This window comes from Idiotropiscis lumnitzeri, chromosome 13 (genome assembly GCF_059441095.1).
Source record: "Idiotropiscis lumnitzeri isolate Australia: NSW breed Sydney's pygmy pipehorse chromosome 13, RoL_Ilum_1.0, whole genome shotgun sequence".
Taxonomy (NCBI): Eukaryota; Metazoa; Chordata; class Actinopteri; order Syngnathiformes; family Syngnathidae; genus Idiotropiscis; species Idiotropiscis lumnitzeri.
The window spans coordinates 9,209,520-9,225,525 of NC_142403.1; the positions used below are offsets into that span (position 1 = coordinate 9,209,520).

At 39.5% G+C, this 16,006-nt stretch overlaps 1 protein-coding gene across 8 annotated transcripts in view; it reads right to left on the minus strand.

Annotated features, from left to right (window-relative positions):
* ptprsa (protein tyrosine phosphatase receptor type Sa) overlaps positions 1-16,006 on the minus strand; it is a 199,558-nt gene that overhangs the window by 70,393 nt on the left and 113,159 nt on the right. For all 8 annotated transcript variants that reach the window (XM_088313263.1, XM_088313262.1, XM_088313260.1 and 5 more), the window contains one exon: positions 8,530-8,718. In XM_088313263.1, the coding sequence (XP_088169389.1) occupies positions 8,530-8,718 (189 nt within the window). The remainder of the gene's footprint in view (positions 1-8,529; positions 8,719-16,006) is intronic.

Here is a 16,006-nt window from a genome sequence, read left to right on the forward strand (position 1 = left end):
GGAAGCAATCATTGTGGCGACCAACTTGACTTTGATTAAGGCAGGACTGATGTACTGTTAGCACGCAAAAACGCGATGACAGTTTAACTGCAACACAATAGTAAATTCCCAGTGCTATCTGCGCAATCTTGTACCAAATGACTGTGGACTGTTGGTTGGGGACCACTAGTCTTATTTATGGGAAGTAAAATTAAATAAATAAATTAGACAAAAACAATGAAAAGATTGAGGGCAAAACTAGAAAAGACAGACAAGAAGAACAAAAATAGGAGGAGATGGATGGTTTGAGGCATGAGTGATTAATTGTGTAAAGTGCCCCAAGTTATGGTCTGCCCACCCTGTCATTATTTTGCAGCAGCTTTGCCAATAGTACACCCCTTTGCCAGACCCACTTGTGTAATTCAATTAGTTTGCTCCAGCAAGCCTTGATTGATTTCTGTAGGCAATCAACAAAATAACTGGCCCAGTCTCACTCCCTAATTCTTGTTCTGAGGCCAGTCAGGCTTGCCAGAGGCATTCTATTCTCTCCATTTTCCCTCAACCTTCTCACGCGAATACTACTCACTGCATTGCAACACAAATTTGATTGGAAACCAACTGTGATCAAGTGGACAAGCGCTTTCAAATACAGCAGTTTTGTTGCAAAGATGGACATATGAGGGGAAAAAAACTCCATACAGTACATCGGAGCAGTAAACATATAGCCATGTTTCTATCTGGATTTTAGAAAAATATTTTGCAAAGAAGGGTAATAGACAGTCTGGTCCTGTTTCAATGTCATGACATGGGCTGAGGGCTTATCTCATCAGCTCCATTTAGTTCACATTCCTAAAAGATAAGATATCCCGACTACTTTCATACCCGCGCAGATTGACAATGCGGTTGATAAGGTGACTTTGACAAAGATCAGGAAAAGTCGGATTTCTGCTCAAAATATGTTTTAAAATGACACAGCTGAAAAGACACTCATGTAACCACAAGGCAGCAGTTCCCTCTACTTTGTGTATTACACTTGTCACTCAGGTACGCTCTGCCACCAACCCAAGGTCACTGCATTGTGGCCAACCCAGTGTGAGGCCAATGTGTGATGCCATTGTTGTCGGTGCCTATCTAGTGGCACTCATGAAATCAGTGATTACACAGGGAGGGAGTGCAACTATTCCAGTTTTCCACCTTTCACTTATTGTAGGTCTTATCCTACACTCATGTTAGTTTGTGTGAAGAGGAATGGATTTCTTTTCCCCGCATTCACCTGAATTTTTAGACATTTTTTATATGGACTTCTTTGTGAAGTCTCGACATATACTATACTATATACTGCACCGATGACTGTGTCTATGTACATAAATCTACCCGCTGTTTGCCACAGTTTGATGAACGAGATCTTCGTAAATGCTAAAGCTTTTGCTGACTTGGCCAGCTTCCATTTGGCCCAATCAAGAATTTAATGGAACAAAGGGACAGAAAGAACTTCAGATTGACTTTCAAGACATGGTTTATATCACGTGAAAGGTTGTAACATATACACTGGCCAATCACAGCCTTAGGACCACTTGGTACAAGAGCTCTATCAAATTGTGCCTTTACGAGGATGCTTGGTTTTGAACAATTAGCTAACTAAGGCAGCGGTAGTATGCAATAAAATAGCAATGCAGCATAAATGGCAATGTCTTGTGTTTTATTCTGTGATATCACTAATTGGGGTACCCAAAATATTAGAAAGCACTCTCCTTATGGGGCAGTATACTGCAAACAAAAACCACAAGAGTAAAACATTTTTCAATTCATACCTCTGTGCTAAAGTTGTAATTGAGCACTATCATCTTTGTAAAAGCAATATTTTCGATATAGAATTTGGATCATATCTCAATAAAGTTGTCATAACGCTGTGAGTTGTCAATGTACTGTATCAGATACCCTTGATAAAAGTCATGTGACATACTTACCTGATTAACAAAAACAATAATTTTGCAATAAATACATTTAATCACAGTAGACATCTGGTGGGGAAAAAAGTTCACGTAAAATTAATATACAGATTCACATCGTCATTCCATTCCCAGCTTTGATTTCCACCCTCTCATGTAAGGAAAAAAAAATGCTACACTACAGCTTCATTTTTAAACAGCAGCCATTGCCCCCATGGGCATCTCTAGGTTCATCTTTGTAAGAAGCTCTGTCACAGACAGGGGGGAATAAATGCAAATTTCTGTAATGCAACTTGCTTATTAACATTACATGAGTGTCTCTCGGCTCTAGCGGAGACCAGAAGGATGAGAAGGATATCAAAGCGGAGAAGATGCGGGAAGAAAGCGGGTCACAAAGCTTGCAAGTTTACAGTATTCATTAGCTTGGCCTAAGAGGACATCCTTGCCCACCTCAACATCAGCAGTCTAACAACTACCCAAAATAAAAGTTAAACTGTCACAAATTGTTTTCCCTACAAAATGAAAACGCAAGGAAGACACAGTTGGAAGAACATTGGTGAAATGGGAATGGTTAACACAGACATCACACAGAATACAAAACACAGATGACACAGTAATGTTTATGTTAGTTTTTTTGTTGTTTTATACGGGGCACCAACAGAATTATCACCCTATTTAGTCATCGGGATGATGCGTAATAATCTAGTTCTAGTTATGAGGTTATGGTGTTTTAGGTTATATTTATATTGTTTCACTGGGATGGTTAAACGTCTTACCTCGAATCGGGGTACCCTCTGGAGGAGACACAAAAATGAAGACACAACATAGATTTAGTTATAGGTTAGTGGTGGTTAGAGTTAGATTTGGTTTAGGGAGTGGATCGCTAGAACTGGATTATAACCCTTTTAAGGCTTTAGGAAGAGGGGCTTTTTATAGGAATACAAAAATAAAATAATCTCTCCCACTGCTGGTATCACAATGGGATTCTATAGGCGAGGTACTTGACTTTTTATTTCTCTCTAGGCCGTATGGTCCATACTAATAGCAAAAACTCCATGCGACAATGGCAGGACTTGGTATTCATTTAGTAGTGGCTGCAAACATTGTTGATAAGGCATTGCTAGAGCACGACCTTACACCAGCATAGTCTGCTCCAGTGTCATAAGCCGTTTTCCAGCTGAATGACCTTGAGTATGAGGTCAGTAAAGCAGTTACTGGTGTCACCATACTATCCTGGGTAGCTAGATTACAAACCTGCTGAGGTGATAATGCAGACTGCACTGATCTAGTTCAGACCGTATACCTTCTGGCAACCACATGCTAAATCAAACACCTTGAAGTTTTGTATTTTTTTTTTTTATTCCACAAATCGTAAACCTCTTTAAGTGCTATAGATAGACACTTCATCTCAAGCTTCACCACTCCTGCTCGGTCATTTTGTCTCTTGGCTTTTTCCATTGTTTCATTTCTCTTATGCTGTGTGCTTGCCTATTCTTTGTTTATTGTAAGTCTATTGTGTTACAAGCTTGACTGCAGGCCAAATAGCCCATTAGGGACAATAAAATACCCAGCTTATCTATTCACTCACTGGTGGGCTTTTTAAAATGTAGCTGTGAGTTGTTGCTTGGATGTAAAATGCATCCCTTGCAGGCGGAGCCATGAATTGTAGGGGACAGAGATTAACTCAAACCCCCTCACTCTGGCATGCACTGCATTAAACTGTTCTTCTGCCCAGAGCAAAATTGTTGTCAAACTGTTTTTTAACATATTACTATGAGCATTTTTCCATCTTTCGCCCTTCAACTTATCTATTGTGAGGAATTGTGCCTTTTTCAGAGTTCCACCCCCTTCCATTTGCGTCAGTAGCACAACTCATGGAGCAAAGTGCTCTTTGTCATCTCTACAGCAAGAAAAGAAAAGGGGTGGAGTCTTCGCTACATTTGGGTTGTATGTGATACCAGCAGATAGGAGGCAAGCATCGAGTTTAATTCTAAGGTCTGCCTGGTTAGTGATATATATTTATATATATCATATATATTTATATATACAGTATATACAGCAAACAGTGTCCCACTGTCAAATCGCGGCTCATCATTATCAACATTTCTAAGCGATCGTTTTCATTGGTTTTTACAGTTTACGGCTAAGTTCGTAGACAACTTCAATGTATTACCACGTTGCGCCACAACATGCCAGGAAGCACTGATATCTTCGGGGAAAAAAAAGCAGCGGATTTCAGAATAAAAGAAGACATCCCTCTAATGTAATACAACATCATGTCTTCCCATTTTAACGTTTATTATTCTCACAGAATGGAGAGAACATACACAGTACCTGTGAACATTGCCGTAGGCTCTGCGTTTGTAAAGTCAGCAGCTTTTTGAAAGTTTACAATTACTGTAACGTCTACACTAAGAGTCATTAACGTTCTTCTAGCATTATACAGAATGCTAGTATGAAAGTAGTGGTTTTGTTAGGCAAAAAAACATTGTTTTGGTTGAACAGTTTGGTTGTTAAATATCCAAAATGTGTCATATTTACAAAAAACTTCAACTTGGAGTCAAATGAAGAGCTTGAATTATGCACTCTTATTTGGAAAACTGTGCAAGCGGGATCAAGGAAGACATAAGTGTTTTTATGAGGTTGTGTCTTTGAGTATGTTGACATTTGTATTAAGCACGTTGAGAAGGGTAAGACTATATAACAGAAACAAAAAGTTTGAAAAAAATGTTTTCAAAAGGTCTTGCGATCAACAGGGGTTCACTGCGCACTCACACATATGTACTGCATGTACTGTATATATATACACACACATTCAAAAGTCATTGAAACAAAAAGACAAAAAAATAAAAGGGGGGGGGCATTGTGAAAATGATTTTGGCGACCAGATTAGAAGTCACATAAGGTTAATCACAAGACAGAGCACATTATGACCCCAAAGAGGTTATATTGTTAAGGTGTTAGAATTTTATTAGAGGCTGCAGGAAGCGGTTGACTCATTTTAATTCAGCGAATATGAATTTTTAGTCGGGAAGTTAAGGGTGTTACTAGTTAAAGGCTGGGTGAGGTGAAGGGCATGGTTAGAAAAAAGGTTGAGGCAAGGTTATGGTTAATAAAGCGGGTTTGTAGAAGGGATGACAATTGCAGTTGAGCTTACTTAAAACTTGTGAAAAAAGGGGATGGAGAAAATGAACAGGTCAGACGATTTAAAAAGTTAAATTTCAAAGCAACAGTGATGAATAGATATGCTATTGATCAATGGCATCTAAAACAGACAGCTTGGCCTACAATTACAATCCACCTATATTACAGCAATGTCACGTAATGGCCATAAGCCTTCCCCTTTCCAAGCGTTGGTCAGTGAGAGGTTGATCAGCTTACATTGACAATGACCTAAATATACCTCAACAAGCAACTGACCGATCAGCTGTGGCTCTACTTACTCCACTGATCATCCCAGATGTTTGGTAAACAGTCCTCTAAATATATTAGAAATATATTTCAAGGCTGTAGTCCAGGTGCAGTGTGGTCTGAAATGTTCATCTGCAAACAAGTCTGGTTTGCCACACTCGTCTGACTTAAGTTGATTCTTCATGGAGTATTTGGCTGACGAGCTCGTCCCATTAGATGTTTGGGGAAGTAAGGGAGAAGGGAATATTAATGTTCTGGAAAATTTCAGAGAATAATCCAAGCATGATTTGAACAGAGGCTTTTAATGTGTGGGGCCGTGAGCTTCCATTCAAGGAGCATTAAAAGGAAATTGGGGCCTCCCCTGCCTTTGGGACATTTAACCTGATAAGGCCAGTGAAAGCATGATGTTTGCAGCCAAAGCACACTGTGAGAAATGTCAAGGCCCCTCCATAACTCTGGAGGAAATCCTTGGGGGAATCACACAAAATATCACTGGCCTGGTTTGGAACATTGAGACATCTTTATTTTGGGGGGTGGCATCAATTCCACTTTGTACATTTAAATTTGTCAGTCGATTTATTAGTAGGCTCATGTTGTTTTCTGTGACTTTTTCAATTGAGGCATTCCACAACAAAATTGTGGTGTGATCGTGCAGCAGGACCCTGAGTATGTTTGCCGAACGCATTTATTGTCTCATATCTCCACTCTCACTTGTCTTTCCCTGCGTATTTTATTTTTACTGTGACAAATTGAAATTAAGGAGTTACCACCAAAAGCCTAAAGGTTTGCCTGGAGCAAACAAGTAAACAGATAAACCCCAATAGAGGCGGCTTTGACAATTATTGCACACGCTGTCCTATAAAAGGTAGACCACTGTTATTCATGGAAAAGGACCCACACTTTTTCAACTTTTATCAGAACTTGCACAGCATTCTCAGATTTTTTTTTTAACAGTAATGTTGTGAAAACTGATGTTCCACTTTTGCAATGTGTGAGCACAAAAAATAAGGATGCAATTATCCCCTCCAGAATCCGAAAATCACGTGTATCTATATACAAGGTAGAGGGTTTGCTCAATGTAAAATTTGGACCATGTGATCAGCAAAAGTAAATCAGCCACAGCTTTTCTCTACGTTAAGCTTGTTAAAGAAACGTAGGCCTCATAGTAGCTAAATGGAGTAAATGAAGTTACGTTGGTAAAGATGTAGCACTATGTATATTGGATTTAACAGGATCAAGATGCCTTGAAAAAACTTCACATTATGGTATTGCTTGAATGTGGCGGTGGTGGAAAGAACTGAACAAGTGTAGGAAAAGGGTTTAAGGAAGAGGGGAGAGCAAGGGATGCATGCATATTGGACAAGAGTTTAAATATGCCATCTGCTTGAAGGAGTGGGTGGGCTTGCTAGACTCAGATGAACACTTACCAAAGGTTTCTGTAAATCACAAAGCAAGATGAAAGTAAATAGAGGAAAGAGGAAGAACAACATAGTTGATTTTAGGATAACGTTGGAGGTAACTGCCATTTAAGTGCAGAAGTTTCATCTTGGCTTGTGTTGGAATTTCAAACATTTATTGCGATGTATTAGCATTTAAAAGGTTGGAAGTTATTATTTATTTTTATTATTGTATATTTTTTATCTGTATAAACGTTGGTAGCTATTGAAATATTGGCTTTTAATTTTTTATTTAAATTGAATTTAAGCAGACTTATTGTCTTCAATTAAATTAAATGTGTTGAATACTCTGCAATGTGCATTCATTGTGACATGTCATAATTTCACATAGAATTATAGACAAAGTACACAGAAGGGGGAAAGATATCCTTCACTTAGACAAGACATACAAATGCTATAGAAGGAGAATCACAAGAATGTTGACAGAGAACTTACATTAGATAGCATGCAAAAATCACTGACAGAGATTTAAACATGGAGAGAAGTGTTGACAATTAAGTCAAGTAAACCAGCACTGATATTCATTGTAATAAAGTTTTCCTGAACAAATGAATATTATGCTATAACATGTGCATATCATGCGTTGCCATACAATTACTCCATTCAAAACAACATATTTGCCTGACATTATAAGTCACCCTGTCAATGAAATAAAAACAGATGCATAGCAAGATATAATTCCGTTAACAAATATACTGCAATCTACCAAATGGTCATACTCACCAAGACTTGCAGTAATTCCTGATTAGAGCTAATGAGCACACAAGCCTACTAACACTATGCAATCTGAAATCATAAAAACCTGCTTGCTTAATCTGCTTTCCTGAATCACCCACGTTCATATTTGCACAAAAAAATTGCAAGTTGAAGTCAATACTTTTTGGCAAGTCAACCCCTGAATTATCGTTCTGGTTATTATTGCGCTTGTGGAATATGAGTTAGTAAAATACACCCGTCTTTAGCCATCTTATGCGGCGGCCATTTTACCACTTGCAGGTGAGCCATGATTGGTCGTTTGCTGAGCCCTAAGTAACTGTTATGTCATTTTTAGTCAACAGTAACAGTAAGAAAATGGCTGCCCCCTGAGATGGCTAAAAATGGGTGGATATTGTTGCTTAACTCCTACTCGACAAAATAAATATTTGTGCAGAATGCCCTGTTTAGACTAGCTAAGTCCCAGAGAACCTTTTATTCCAAAGAATTTTTGGGGGTTGACTTCCCCTTTAAAATATGTGAATTATTCTGAATGAAATCCTTGCTTCTGAGCTGTCGCTATATTTTACATGGATAGGCATATATAATGAGATGACCAATCAATCATTTTGAGTATACCACAAAGGGGACATGAACTCAATCGTGAGACGATTTAGCAGCATCCGTGCTAATTTACATGTGCAGTATCAGATTAAATAATAGTCATTGGATTTTTCCAATGGTGACAAATGATCGACCTAAAATATCTACCCTTTGTTGCCCAGGGCGAGTTCAGAGTCTGCACTTAATTAGCTATATAATTAGACTTTGCTTTAGTGGGCCTCTCAGTGGGGCTGAATCAATCGGAACAAGACGTAAACATATCCGCTGAATTGTGCCAGTACAACTTTAACGGGGCTTTCAATGAATATGAAATACTGTACTTCAAAGGCATTATTAATAAGCTACAGTTAAAACTTTAGAAAAAAATGTTATGTTGGCATTAAGGAAAATAGCATCAAGATGCAGCCTTTCCTTACCTGAGCGTAGCTGTTTGATTCGCCCATTACTTGCACTGGGGTCAATGGGCAGAAAGTCTTTATACCAGGTGATTTCTGGGTCAGGGTTGCCACTGGCGGCGCAGAGCATCGTTGCTGTCCGAGTGCGCTCCACTACTTTCAATTGAGGGCCCATGTCAATGTTAGGAAAGCCAGGAGGGAGTAGATCCTCTGTATAAGGAAGACGGACATCATCATCATCATCATCACATATATAAACAGAAAAGCATTGCAACAAGTTTTATTTTGAAGAAAATGACAGTTTACAACAAGTGTGAAAAAAGGACACCACTAAATGTACATAAAAGATATAGATATATTTGACTAAAAGAAAACATTTCTGTACATACTGGAAGAGTAAGATGTATGGTGGCAATCACAAAAATTAATAAAATCATGGAAGCTGGAGCCTCACCCAGATTAATTTGGATGGAAGGCAGATTACATCCTGAAATGATCGCTTGCCAATCACAGGGCACACGGCTAGTCAATACACTGTAAAAGATCCCAATCCAAGCTATAAAAAAATACTTTCTCACATATAGGAGACTTTTTTTGATCAGAAAATTGCCGAATGTAAATTCTAAATTTGAGATACACCATCCTAATCGATACATTTCCACCAACACATAAACTGCCTTTTATGCGTACTCTTGAAAAATCATAACATCCTGTGACACTCCTTTTTAAATGTCAATATGAGATCACACTAATGACAAAAAGCCTTGCAAAATAGTGAATCAAATGGCAATTCAAGTTTTGTAAAAGGTAAAAAAAAAAGAGCAAAACCTTTTAAATTACATGCCTCCCACATTTCTGTTTAAAATTCAAAATGTACCAGACTTGAGCTCTCGCACTTCCCTCATTCGTCACATTCAAGAACCACAGCACTAGGCAGGATTATTTTTTTACAATCTTTGACGTACCCCCGCAGCTGATAATCATGCATGATTGAGCAATTACTTCACTATTAATGGATGAGAGAGTGAAGTGTTCTCCATAGTCATTGTGCTCCTTTTGCTGTCACGCTGGGACAATTAGTCCCGTGGGTCAAACCGCCTGACCTCTACCCTGACTGGAGCCAAAGTAGTGACTCATTCTTAGATTATGAGAGCTGTGGGGGGGGGGGTGCCTAGAGCTGCAATATGCATCAGAAGCTCAAGGCCACATCACAACTCTGAGAATGACTGACTAAGAAATTGGTCAGTGGTACATAGGTCACTGCCCATTTCAAGAGCCGACGACCTCATGGAGACATCGTGGGAGTATCGGCACCCAGGGAACACTAAATTGGGAGTAAGGGGCAAGTGGCAAGATCACTGCCAGCCCCTGTGGGACTCCCGGCCCAAGTGCAGTTCAAGCCACGGACCAACCACGCCCGACATCTTTAAGAATCACAGTTGTGGTGCCCTTGAGCAAGACATAAAGACATAGATGCCCCGAACTGTTCTGTGAGTGTAAAAATAGGCTCCTACTCCAATGTGTGGCAATAACCGGGTGCTCACTACTATGAAGGGTGAAACAAAGAGGACAAGTTTTGTTAATATAATAATAAGTACGCATGTAAAGTGTAGTGTACTGTATATCCTGATATTAAAGATTATTAACTCATTCACTGCCAGCCACGGTAAAATGAATGTACTTTTTGGCTTGTGTATCCGTCAATGGCAGTGAGTTAATATCATTCTTCTATTTTAGCCTTAAAACTGAAATAAAACGCTCTTTTTCCACACAACAGTGCTGGCTAGGCTCCGTTCAAGTTGTTTCTGTTAGGAGCAATCAGTTTTCCACTTCAGTAGTATCACTTAACCGGTTGCATGTATGTGCTGAAAACACACCTCATTGAACGCATCAGTCAGAATGAGACATGCCAACAAACAGCAACAATGGAGGAGAATGAGGGCCTCCTGTATTCACATATGTTTTACATGTGACTGGCCACGCAAAGCCAGCAAATATTATTCGAGAAGAGTCAGAGGAGCAAGCTAAAGATGTGTAGAATATTACAACTCCCAGAGTGAAGGGTCAGCAATATGCTAAGCTAGTGTTAGCACATGTTTATTTTATTGTCACTCCTTAGGTACGGCAATAACAAAGCTATGACATCTGTTCGACAAATGTGTTTCTTCACATGCTTGCTAGGTTCTTAAAAATAAAAGAGTAGACTTAAAAAAATAAAAGACATTTTGGAGAAAAGATGGTTTCGTCTCACAACGATGGCCGATCTGGTTACCTTCAAGTAATGCTGGAATCAGCGGAGCATGATGAATATTTCACTGCTGGGTTCAAAGACATACAGGCATTTACACAGTTTTAGGCTCTAGTGCTGTATCCTCTCCATCGATTATTAATGATCACCGCTGTATAATCTTTTTATATCAAGTCGCCCAGAAGCTTAGAAAGGCAAATGCAAACTACATTTCCCTTCTGAAACTTCAGTACACGAGAGTGCAATATGTTCTCACAAAATCCCTCTTCTGAATGTCATCAATGATCTATGTTAAACATGCCATAATGGTGCGGCACTTTCATTCCCTTCAAGCGTGGTCTGTCTGTCGGAGAGGGATTATTGCACCGGGCTGGGCTTTTCCCGTATGATATACTGGATGCTTATGAGGCCGGTCTGTGGTTTCAGGCACCAACCTACATGATATGAAAACTGTAAATCGGAGTCAGGACAACCCGTAGTTAAAATTCACTGAAGTAGTGGATTTGATACTAACAAAAGCAGGCAAGTGGCACAGGGAATTAGTTTTAGCTCTGGAAAAGAAAAGGTGAGCAAACAAGTCTCCCAAAACAGCAGTAAACCAGAATTATATTATTCCATCTCTACAGCTACTCTGACCTGATGCTCTTTGGGCAGCTTTTACTGAATGCTTGTTGTTACATCCCCAGGAATAGAGTCAGATAGCATCTTACCTCTCAAGCTTACAGGCTCTGTCGATAAAGGCGGCCATGCAAAAATAAACAGATCACTCATCGAGGGAGTGCTACTTCAGGGTTATCCAGCCTGACTGTGAAGGGAAGAAGAAGCCAATAACATACGTTGATGCTATCCTACCTATTCCCAAAGGCCCGCTCCACCATATCAGTCTAGTAATTGTATTTCTTCTCTGATGTGTACTTTTTGTGATGACGGATCTTTACAGGCTAAATAGAATCAATGGAAGTGCACTATCCATCAATGACTAGGCATTGTTTATTTTACCAACAGGAGCCTTTACCACTTAGGCCAATAATCATTAGACTACAGATCGAGGGGGAGTCCTCCTGCTGAGCTTATACAGTACATTCAAGCAATACATGCAACAGATTTTGAAAGACAAATTCCAGTTGTTTCAACTCAAATGGCCTCAGCCGAGGCATGCATTTGCAATTCCATACGAGTATGAATGCAGGTCTACCCTGGCAGATGGTACATGTTAAGGTCAAACAACGGCTCTCCACTGCTCTCAACTTCACTTGCCTTTAGTTTTACTTTTATAACTGTCTATAATTTGGATTTAACATTTAATATCATTACACAAGTGACAGGTGCAAAGCCTTTAATCAGCCTCTGGATAGTTGAGCCAGTGCTGATAATCTGCAGATTCATGCCGGCTGTTGCATTCAGCATGCTATCATGTGGTCTGCTTAAAAGGTCTGTCCTTTACACTCACTTAACTTTCCTGACTTAATCCTCTTCCCTGTGGTTCACTGGTACGGAAAAAAAGGAATGGTTACCCCAAAGTCATATATTCTCACAAAATATTTTTTGTTTGTTTAGTTATTTTTCTGACTTCTAACATTTTGAAAAAATTTAATATTCAACCATCATGACAATGATTTGCAGTATTTCAGACAAAGAACATCGCGATAACAGTCAAACATGGGCATGGTAGTGTGATGCTCTGGGGTCGCTTTGCTCTTTCAGGAGTTGGATGACTTTCTGTGATTCTGCCTTACGAGAAGGTCCTGAAGGAGAGCATTAAAGGGGAAAACTATGCGAATTTGAAAAGAGGGCAAATACTTTGTCACGACACCGTTTATAATCAAAATTCTAAATGCATTCATCAGGCGCGAACATTGGTGGCTTTTTTTTGCTGATGCCTCTGAGCCATCTATGATATCATTGGACGGAGATGGATAAAAATTGATTTGTGGCCACTGTAGAAAATGCTATAGGGAACACCACCATCCCCCACACCTATTACTCACATTATTATTTTCACTTACTGAAATGATTTAATTCCATCAGAGGCTTAATCAGGTTAACTGATTACCCAGTGCCGCAGCATGGAGACAGGCTATGAGCAGATATGAGCATCAATAATGCAAAGGGATGGCTGGGAGATTGACACAGAGAGTGCAAGCAAGAGTGAGATTTTAGCAGCTTTTAGCAATGTGCTTTGACAGTTATTTTGTGATACGGCTATAGCAACAAATGTTTATTTTACCGTGTTTGTACTCACAGATCAAAGCATTTTGAATTGCAATCCCCCCGATTCTCGATTGGGATCCCTGTTGAATTGCTTTTGAGAGATACAAAATATGACATGGGAAAAAGAGGCACAAAGAGATCTCTGGGACATAGAGAGAATAGCAACACGGGGGAAATCTAATCATAGCGACGCTGGCCCCATCACGACTCACCCTCTCCAGATACCCATCTCAGTTGAATTATGGTTGTTATCCAGCCAACCCTCCACCTTTCTATATTTTGCACCATTGTGAGAGGGATATGTTGCATTGACATTCTTGACATCAAACAGGAATCATTTACTGTATGTCCACATATCCAGAAACGATACACCATACTCTCATTCCCTGTATAGATCACAGAGTGTGTAAAACAGACAAAACTATTGGTCTGGCAAATATTTCATAATGACATGCATCAGCTTTGTTGATCCGTGCACATAGCTGGACTACAATGTTGTATTAGTGAGCAAAATCATTATAATGCAAACATGGCTACAAATTGATAAACGGGTGAGAATGAAATGAAAATAAAAACAATAAACCAATCTACTTATCGGCAGCTTTCAAAGAGATTGCGGACAACCTCCAATGGTGAATGCAGGATAGGATAGAATAAGCAAAAAGGAGATAGGCATTGCGGCCAAGGGTATGGGAGGGTGTGATATAACAAAAACAAATGAACAATTGGCAGCCTGCACTGCAGAAAGCAATCAATTGTCAACATGTTGTAAGATACCATAGCAGAATGCATAACAGGCACTTATGGGCAATTTTAAAATGAGTACAGGGTGTCAAACTGCATCGCCTCCTTAAGGCACAGTATAGAGACAGATTCCATGGATCAAGTATTGAATATATAGTATAGTTATGCATAATCATTTTCAAAAACTGTTATATCAAATGAAACATGCTCCATGCATGATGCATGCATGTTTCTTGGTAGGCCATTAAGGTAGCATTAGTTCTTTCGACATGCTAAGGGTAGATGTCTGACAGTGGAAACAACCACTGAAAAAAAAATATAGAAGCAAACTATTTTCAAGGTTTAAATGATTGAAATTTTATGAATTATGTCATGTGTGTCTGCGTGTGATGAAGGAACATACAATACCAAGAGTCTGTTAAGAGAAGGAAATGACTCCGGAGAAAAAAAAAAAAAAATGGGGTGATTTCTTTTTCTAAGGTCTCTCTGGCTCTCTTTATCTATCTTGTCAGGCTCCTGAGGCGACTGGGCCAAGACAGGCACACTCCAGGGGGGACAGGAGATGAGGCCGGGGCCATTACAGGAAGTGTTTTGCCGTAGAGAAACGTCAACCAGTCAGGTCTGGTTTAGTGGTGGGTGGTTTGAATGTACGCTTCATGAGGGTGGGAGTGAGAGAATCATGTGACAGCGCCCCCCACACAGTAGGTGTGATTATTCTGCTTTTTCAAATGTAAACTCCTACAATTGTTTTAAGTTTTTAAAAGTGGAAATTGAGGGAGTAAATCAACAGAATTTCCATAAAAATTGCCAGATTGCTACTAATGAACTGTTTGGTTGTTTGTGATGTTTGATTTGACTTGAAGTGTTGTTTATATGTATCGCATGGGTCATCTCAGATAATACATCAGAACATCAAAAGGAGACCATATTTTCATTTCCATAATTGCTAAAGGATTTGGCGATAGATGAATGTGTGAGAGTAGGCTGGTCGGTCATTGTCCGAGGGAGCATTAAGCTGCACGCAATTATGCCACTAATGCCATATTTGAAGGTTGGCTTGATGAAGGGAACAACACGTTTGAATAGGTAGTGTTTGGAAATGAGCAAAGGGCCACTCCGATGGCGACCAGGTAATTGCCAAACGTTAACATGCAATTTGGAGGTGACAGGTATATGCAGCAAAAAAAAACAAAAAGGTGGAACAGGATTATAGCTTTCAACACGGTGACAGTGGTCAGAGTGTTGGGTAAATATGTCAAACTGCAAGTGCATGTGCATTAAATATTCATAAGCTATTCACCAGAAAAGATGACAAAAGATCATTTTCTTCTGCACTCAGCATTTGGCAGATTGATCGGTGAGTGATACTAATGAAGGCAGATCATCACGTATTGCGTCAGGTGTCTCGATACAACTTCCAAAAGTCGCTGGTCTCTAGCTAGCTGCTTTTGCCTTAAAATTCGTTCTGCTCATACTGCCGCCTCCATCCTGCCTAGGCTCTTGCCAATTTGCTGCATTCCCCATTTTGTGGCACTAAATGTATATTTTTGAGCTCCAGTTTCACGTGATATATTGCGAATGATAGAGTATTTTAATTTACCGTATTTGTTCAAAAAGACTGCAAATGTTTTGCATTTGAGGAACAGGATTCATAAAATGTGCAGTCTGAATATTAGCACTGAGATTACACGGGGCTTTCGGTTCAATCAGTTGTACCCAGAGGGGCTACATCGCAACCTCTATGGAGAACAACTTCAGTCATCTTGGCTGGTAGATCATTTATATGTAGAAGAAAAGGAAGATAAGTTAGCCGATCTCTTCTTTATGTATGAGATGGGCCACTCAAAGGTCATCACTCGCACCGATTCTAATCATCAGAAACCACCTTTCTATCCCAACTCTCACTCGCTGCTCAGGTGAGGTAAAAATGTAGATTAGATTTCAACACATTATGGTGAATATGGGCCTAAAATTTTTTCCATTTAATTTCTTTGTTAATAAATCCCAAACCCTTAATACAATACATAAATCCAATGCTTAAATTGACATTGCAGCCAAAGAAGCGCATAACAATATAATTAACAATATGATTATTATTTTGTTTAATCTGCCTTTTATCATGTTAGAACTTCCCTTTCAGTTCAGTCCGCATAAAAATGATCCATGCATCTGGACTATCCAACCAATGACAGACCAATCCGAAAACCTGTACTACTTCTTCTACAGGTCACTCTCTACCTCCTCTTCTCTTCATCATTCCCTTTCTCCCCCCCACTCCTCCTTACCACAGAGGCC